Source organism: Melitaea cinxia, chromosome 15 (assembly GCF_905220565.1).
Source record: "Melitaea cinxia chromosome 15, ilMelCinx1.1, whole genome shotgun sequence".
NCBI lineage: Eukaryota > Metazoa > Arthropoda > Insecta > Lepidoptera > Nymphalidae > Melitaea > Melitaea cinxia.
In genome coordinates this window covers 934,655-942,468 of record NC_059408.1, presented here as the reverse complement: position 1 = coordinate 942,468, position 7,814 = coordinate 934,655, and the positions used below count along the sequence as shown (strand labels likewise).

Here is a 7,814-nt window from a genome sequence, read left to right as displayed (position 1 = left end):
AAAATCTCCTGCTAGGAAGATTGGTTCTGGTAAACTTTTAATTAACCTGTCTAGTTTAGATTTAGAAAAAGCAGGATTGCAATTAGTTGGACTGTAAAAGCTTATGATAGTAAGTTCTTTGTTGCTAGAGTATTTTATACGAACAACAACATTTTGAATGGAGTCATCATAAAAAGTATCAATTTTAGAATAAGAAATAGAGCTATGTATTAATATGGCTACGCCATTGTGGGTGTTTCCTGAATCAAGACGAATTACATTGTAATGACGTATCTTAAATTTTTGACAAGGCTTTAACCAAGTCTCACAAATTAACGCAATGTGAATATTTTTGTCCAAAAGGAAATAATTAAAAATATGTTGATTGTGTAGAATACTCTGAGCATTCCATTGCACAATATTTAAAGTATCCATAAAGTACAAATTATTTATTAGTAACCTTTTTTAATGTATCTTGCAGGACATTTTTAATATTTTGGGAAGAGATAGGTATTTCATTATTTTTGTTTAGTGTTATAAGTTTTACTAAAGCTTCTGTAATAGATTTGAGTATTATTTCGGAATTTAAAAGAGATAAGAACTGATCAGTTTTGTTTAATGATGGAAAGTGAGAGCTGTTTAAAACATCAACAAAGCTTTTTTTCTGAAATTTATCTCTGTTAAGCTGGATTTTTTCTTTTTTAACAGGGCATGCAGGGGATATGGCAATGTGATTGCCAGAGCAGTGACAGCAACTGGCTGCAGTATAAGGAGTCTGACAATCTTTAAAATTGTGACCTTCGCCACAAATGCTGCATCTTTGTGAATTTTTACAGAATTTTGCAATATGACCATATCTTAAACACTTTAGACACTGCTTTACTGGCGGGATGTACTGCCGTACTTCGAACCGCCAGCTGTTGAGGTCCACACTATCTGGTAAATTGGGACAGGAAAAGGTTATAGAAATTGTTTTTGTGGGGATTAATTTTATTTCTCCATTTTCTCTTACACGTCGCATAAATCTACGTATAGATATAATATTTTTCGTGCTAGTTAGAGCTGAATATATTTCTTTATTGGATAATTCTATAGGCACATGAGAAATTACCCCAGTGACCTCTGTAGCGGCAGCCGGAAGGGAAGCTTTAAGTTTGTACCCATCAAGATATTTTTTGTTGCCTAAGACCGCGTTAGCAAAAGCAGGTCTATCAAAGATAACTCCAACTTTACTTTTATTAATGCGTTTTAGTTGTTTCACGCCTTTATTATATTTTTTTATGCTATTAGCGAGTGTCATCATGTCTCTTGTTCCGATTGGCTTGTCAGCCTCTGTACTCTCCAGGAATACAATATAGTCAAAATTACCCCCGTTCTCAGGGTAGTGCCGCACGTAATCGGCTACCCGAAACGGGGCATACCTTTCGGCGTCTGTTAGCTCAACAGATTTTATGGACTCGGAGTCGGAGCTCAACGAGTCGTCCTCAGCGTTACCTTCCTCCTTCTTTTTCCTTTTCTTACTTCTCCCCATCTCTTGATTAATTTATAAGTATTTATTTATAAAAAACTCCAGTGAATGAATTATAAAATTAATAAAATATTTTTGAAAAAAAAAGACCGCCTTTTCACTTCAAAGTTCCCGCGCTTCTCAACTCTTTAAGTTTTCAATTTGATCTTGACTTTATTCACAGATTATAATAGAAATTGGTCAAATAAAATTTAAAATGGTTTAATAGTATTAATACTAAATACTTTAATGTTGTAATGTTTGCACGTATACATATTTATTTTAGTGTATATGCTTTCTGTCTTTTAAATACTAATAAATATTCATTATGTTTATACACAAAGTAATTCATTTTTATATTAATAATAATTGAATCCTTGTTAAGGGCATAATAGAAAATTAGTAAAGAATTTCCCTGAAACATATTATAAGTTTGTAAAACTGTTGTCTGTAATTAATTATTATATGTGATTAGCAATGGATTAGCACTACGACTATTTATATTTATAATAAATGCCAACACAGTAAGTATCTAACTTACAGTTTAGCAACACTGTTAAAAGTCATAACAGAAAAAGATGAATTCTTTGAAATAAGTATTAGTGACTAAATAACGTAGAAATATGAATAAAAAACATAATAACAAATTTCTCTTAAATATTAAATTGCTATAAAAATAAAAAATGCAAAAATTACAGTTATCATTGGCAATAATAAAGCCTCATGCTGTCAAAAATCCTGTTGCGCTTTCATACATAAGAAACGTTATCAAAAATAGTTTTATCGTAGTCAAAACGAAGAGAATTTCCTTAGATAAGGAAACTGCTGAAAATTTTTACGACGAGCATGTTGGGAAGTTTTTTTTTAACCGCCTAGTAACTTTTATGTCGAGGTATAAAAGGTGTTCTGCCTAGAGGTTATTTATCCTTATGATAGAACCTTATTTTGAAACTTTCTCTTTTTTTTTATAGTGGCTGCATAGATCTGCATATTATAAGCCATACAAATGCGGTAGAACTCTGGAGGCGAATGCTAGGCCCCACTAAAGTTTATAAGGCACAGTTTGAACAGCCTAATTGCTTGAGAAGCATGTTTGGTCTATCAGACACGAGAAATGTTGCACATGGATCTGGTAAATGAGATTCCTTTTCTTCAATTATAATGCGTTATTAAATTACGCAGCTTACAGATCATCTGTAATCATTCATTTATTATATAGCTTTAAAGAATGATTTTGCAATCTAATGTTTTATGCCACTGTTTCTAACTTAAAGCTGCTATAAAAGTAATATTTAAAGATTAATATCTTGAGATATAAGCTTGTTTTACATTTATATAAATAATATATATTTTTTTAAATTAATCATACCTTTCATTAAAGACGTACAAAGGTATAATTCAAAGACCAAATTGCATCACATTTAGGACAAATAATAAACCATAATAGCCTATGAAAAATGATATCAAACTAACAGGGTCTATTTAACTGGTAGCTAATACTGCTATCTAACAAATAACAGTGTCAAAAAAAAGACTTGATATGATAACATACATATATGATCAGGGTTCGCCAAACCGATTCATAAAGGTAACCGTTTGAAACGGTTACCGTATGAATCGGTTACCGATTGAAAAGGTTACCGTTTTATTTCGGTTCCAAAACCGTAATAAAACGGTTACCGATTAAACTGTAATACCGAAATATAACGTTATGTATTTCGGTTTTAAATGATTCGGAGAAGTAACATAGGGTGACAAAATCTGTGAGCCATCGTTTAAAATGAAGAGTCTGTAATGTTCCTTTGCTTTTATTGATAATGCTTGGTTTTTCATAAGACTGGCTTCTTTAACTATGAAAGTAATTAAGTTTTTTGTTTTGAATTATTCGTTATATGCAATGTAAACATTAACGAAAAAGAGATGAAAACTTGCTCGCGCCACGCCCGGGGCCTGTCGTCTATCACAAATAAATAAGTTTTAAGTAAAATCACGCAACACACGGGAGCGAATGAGATAGAGATATGGTGTACGTTCGTACCGCAATCCGAGCTAGCGCAGCGCAGCTACAAGAACGGGAAGTGCCCGCTTAAACTTACGACGCGAACGTTATGCCTACTACCGGTTTATTTCGATACTGTATTACCGATATGATTCGGTTACCGAATGATTCTCTTACCGTTATTTTGATTCGATAAATACCGTTTTATAAAGGTAAATAACCCATACCGGAATATCCCTGTATATGATATTTCTGTTTCACCTTCAATATACACTTTACTTGCAGGTAAAATATTTTTAAAGTATCCAGAAGTCTTAGTTTATTAGATCAGGAAAAGCCAGTTTTACTTCCTAAGTTATAGTTTTTTTTTTTTCATCACAGCAGCACCATATTAGTAATTCACTCATATAAAAAGTTTTATCAAAATCAGTCAATAATTATCTACTTCTAGATTTACAAATCTGTAATCGGTTACGTTGTTTATATTAACGCTTGAACACTCAGTTGTTTATACACATATAATTTTAGTTTTAAGTACAAAAACTACGTGAATACAGAAATGTTGTTACCATTTTCAGATTCAGACACATCAGCCGAGAGGGAGATAAAATTCTTTTTTCCAGACTTTTCATTCTACAACTGGCACACCCATGACGAAGTAACATACAGAAAAGGACCTATCATATTTAACCATCATCTTTTTCAACATGTTAGGAAATTGTAGACCAAAGTTTTTATTAGTTTTTTAATTTATATTGTTATCACAGTAAGGGCCGGTTTCGCCAGTTACATAAGGACAGTCCAGTAGGACATAAGAATCTGTCTCCTCAATTAATTACTACAACTTTTAAATTCATATTTACCTACAGAAATACATCATAAATACAGTAAAATTTGATGGAAAAAAAGATTAATATGTCAAAATCTTTTGTGTCTGTTGGATAGCATCATCTTTCAAGTAGCGTTATCTGCTTGGTCTTGTGGTTGTCTGTAACTGGTGAAACAGACCCTAAATATTGTTATTATTTTGGTTTTTGTTGTCAAGTATTAAATTATTGTTAAAGTTTTATAGGTGCTTGTAATGGAAGCTTTAAAAGCTAAGATTATTTATCAAGATTTTTCTTTTCAAGTGATGAGTGATAAATTAGAAATTATATTACTTGTACGTATTTTAATAGGGGAATTTTGATCAATTGGACATTTATTTGATAAATGTTAAAAGTAATCTAGATTAGAAGAAATATAATTAAAAAAAAAAAAAAAATACCTTGCATATTATTTATATTTAGTCCATGCTCAGATAACAACAATAATCTGTTTTTTACTTTTTTTCAATCAATTAGTCTGTTGACTCCAAAATGAAGAATTTTCTTAATTCGATTTTTTACATATTGAAAAGCAACAATTAGTTGTAATTAATGCACCAAATCATCACCATAATGTAACAAACATAGGAATGAGACTATTGACTAAAGTATGCAACATGTAGCAAATATGGGCACACGATAGCTGGGCAACTAGAATATAACATAAAAACCATACTGATATCTTTGATCAATTGAGATGTTAAGTGATTTAAAAACAATTATTCAATCAATAAAAATAATCCTTGACAGTCCTTATTAGCTATTTTGTTAAAAAAATAAAAATATACCTAAATAATATATGGTTATATTTCAAATTCCAAAAGATAGAATCACTGTAAATCATAAAAACATATAATTACAAGAAACGTACAATTATTCTAAATTACATTTAACTTACAACATATCACAAAAATTTCACATTTAAAATTTTTCGGTAACTTTAAAATTTACGGACGGATTAAAATTAAACGATTGAGAAAGTTATTTACACATTAAATTCACGAATGTTATGTCAATTTAGAAATCTAATAGGAATGCGTTAAAAAAATATATTTCGTTGTTTTACAAGTAATTTTAAATGATAAAAATTTATATGAACATCAAGACTTTCTATTTACTCTCCTATTTTGACAAATACTTTTGGTCTTGAGAAAACTTTGATGCCTTCTTCCAATTTCGCAAGTTGCTTTTCTAGTTCCATTTTTCTATTTCTCATTCGCAGCGTGTCAGTTTTTACTGGCATTTTGTTTAATTCATTTACTAACTCGGCAAAACCTTAAAAAGAAAATTTTTCGGAAATTGTACTAATGAATAAATTTCCTATAAATATATTTTTTAATTTCCTAAAAATAAATTGTAGAATTTTAGCATTACAACAATTAAAAAATGAGAAGCCTTTAGTCAATAAAACAGACTATAAATTAAGTTTCACTTTCTAAATTGCTACAACATTAGACATTACAAACTTAGGTAATGTACCCAGTGCTATGTATTTTATGAAGTGAAACTTCTTTATCAAGAATCATTGTGATTTGAAACTCTATGAAACAAAAATTCATCACAATAAAGAAACAAACATAAATATAGTATAGGAGAGAATGAGATAGAATACATTATTTTATATTTTTGGTGAAAAAAAACAAATGTTACATAGGCTACTTTTCAGAAGTCTGACTTATGCTGTGTGAGAACACACACTTTTTTATTTTGCTCTAACCTTAAGTATCTTGATAGACAATCATCTTTCTATTATGTCATCAGCTTTTTTGAATCTACCCTGTGACGAGTAGACATCATAGTTATCAACTTACTTTTTCTAAGCATCCTCAAAGTTTCCTTCCTTTCATTGTCAGGGAGAGTTACGTGGCCAGCGGGACACATTGTGTTGCCATCATCAACCTTTGTATCTTCCTTGACACTATCTTTTCTATCACGGAGATACTTAGGCAAAACTCCTTTCTGGTAACCTGGAAGTTTGAAAAACTTGGTTTTTGAAGTAAGACTTCATTATGCACATTTGACTTGGGGAGTAAGCTGGTGATTGAATGACAAGAGTGTTACGAAAAAGTACTTGGGCGAGGTGAACGTGGAAGTTGAGAGGGAGGATATAAGTTAGTGAAAATAGAAAGAGAGAGTCACATTTTGGCGTGAACTTGGGGAGGCCTGTATACAGCAGTGAACTGCGAAAGGCTGAAGTGAGTGATATATATGATAAAATTAATATATATACCTGGAGGTAAATAAGGATCTTTACTATCCTTCCTATCTAAAATAGCATTCAGGCGGCTCCGATTCCTTTCGTCCATGATATCATCCCCGGCTCTACGAGGTGAATGAGACACTAGAGGAGGGCTTCTTGCACTCCTCGAGTCTCCACTAGCTTTCATCTTAGCTTCTGTGTCATTACCTTCCTTTGTCGGATACAGCATAGTTAGCTTTGTACTTTCCATTAACTTCTGTGATAAATTTGACTCAATTGTCTGGCAACCGATATCTCGTAAGCGACTAGATGACCCAGAAGACTGGATTTCGTCACACGATGATTCTTCTTGCTGCTTTGCTTCCCTCATTTCTTTCCTCCGTAGAAATTCGGCCATGTCACCTTTCTTCATCCTGACATCGGTGACTTTCTTTCGGTTTGATAAACTAGTTTTACCGACATTTAATGTGGTTTTACCACTTTTGTTTGACGGGGAAGATTTGACTGGTCCCAGTGTGTTAGTGGTTACTGGTGTTGTGAGACGCGATGGATTTGACGATTTTAAAGTTAATTTAGGCTCTTTCGGTGATTTGTTCTGTATTAACTTCAACTGTTTCATATTCTCTTTGATGAAATTCTTTTTTTCCTTTTCTGAAATTTGAAGCAACAAATAACAAAATAAACAAAATCTTTGATTATAAAATATCAATAGGCGTTTTATACTTGCATTTAAATGTAACGATCATATATGTACTTACTAGGTTCAGGAAATATTCCTTTTAATGTATACATATTAACCAACAATAACAAATACCAAGATAATAAAATATACACTCATCATTTAGTGTCCGATTAATGAATTACACTTTTTAAATGAAATTATATTCCTCCATATTGAACTACAAGTATTTCAAGAAAAATAAATTCAGTGTATCTTTTAGTTTTCGTTCCGTTTTTGTCACTTTTTAAGTTTTTAAACAACTGTCAACATTCAAAAGGCTGTTTCATAGACTAAATTGCTTCTGGCCATTTTCTCATTATGGTTTAAAATTACAAAACCATGTTTCCACAAAAATATTATTTATGTTGACGAAGTTATTACCTAGGAGATTTTTATGCTTGAAATAAGAAGATAAAGCTAGATAAAATCATTGATAAGCTTTCGATAACATGAATATGGTATCCGTGCCTTTACTTATTTAGAACTTGCTCGAGATAAGTACATTTTATTAAACAAATAATTATGTTACTGTATTAAGTTGC

General features: G+C 31.3%; 2 protein-coding genes across 2 annotated transcripts; one reads left to right on the top strand and one right to left on the bottom strand.

Annotated features, from left to right (window-relative positions):
* Positions 1 to 2,150: 2,150 nt before the first annotated feature.
* On the top strand, positions 2,151 to 4,264 carry LOC123660281 (nucleoside diphosphate kinase 6-like). Its single transcript, XM_045595376.1, has 3 exons — positions 2,151 to 2,378; positions 2,458 to 2,618; positions 4,064 to 4,264. Exons 1-3 carry the CDS (start codon positions 2,170 to 2,172, stop codon positions 4,207 to 4,209), a joined length of 516 nt encoding a protein of 171 aa, XP_045451332.1. The 5' UTR covers positions 2,151 to 2,169; the 3' UTR covers positions 4,210 to 4,264.
* An 870-nt stretch (positions 4,265 to 5,134) lies between these two features.
* Positions 5,135 to 7,543, bottom strand: LOC123660530 (enkurin domain-containing protein 1-like). Its single transcript, XM_045595587.1, has 4 exons — positions 7,310 to 7,543; positions 6,582 to 7,202; positions 6,163 to 6,318; positions 5,135 to 5,626 (listed from the first exon to the last, which is right to left on the bottom strand). The coding sequence occupies exons 1-4, from the start codon at positions 7,341 to 7,343 to the stop codon at positions 5,466 to 5,468; spliced, it is 972 nt and encodes a 323-aa protein (XP_045451543.1). The 5' UTR covers positions 7,344 to 7,543; the 3' UTR covers positions 5,135 to 5,465.
* Positions 7,544 to 7,814: the final 271 nt, after the last annotated feature.

Bases quoted from the DNA above. Each gene is read 5' to 3' on its own strand.
- LOC123660281 (XM_045595376.1), top strand. From the start codon at position 2,170: ATGCAAAAATTACAGTTATCATTGGCAATAATAAAGCCTCATGCTGTC. The intron at 2,379-2,457 runs GTATAAAAGGTG...TTTTTTTTATAG, and splicing joins CTAGTAACTTTTATGTCGAG to TGGCTGCATAGATCTGCATA. The intron at 2,619-4,063 runs GTAAATGAGATT...TACCATTTTCAG, and splicing joins AAATGTTGCACATGGATCTG to ATTCAGACACATCAGCCGAG.
- LOC123660530 (XM_045595587.1), bottom strand. From the start codon at position 7,343: ATGTATACATTAAAAGGAATATTTCCTGAACCTA. The intron at 7,203-7,309 runs GTAAGTACATAT...TTCAAATTTCAG, and splicing joins AGGAATATTTCCTGAACCTA to AAAAGGAAAAAAAGAATTTC. The intron at 6,319-6,581 runs GTATATATATTA...TCAAACTTCCAG, and splicing joins AGATCCTTATTTACCTCCAG to GTTACCAGAAAGGAGTTTTG.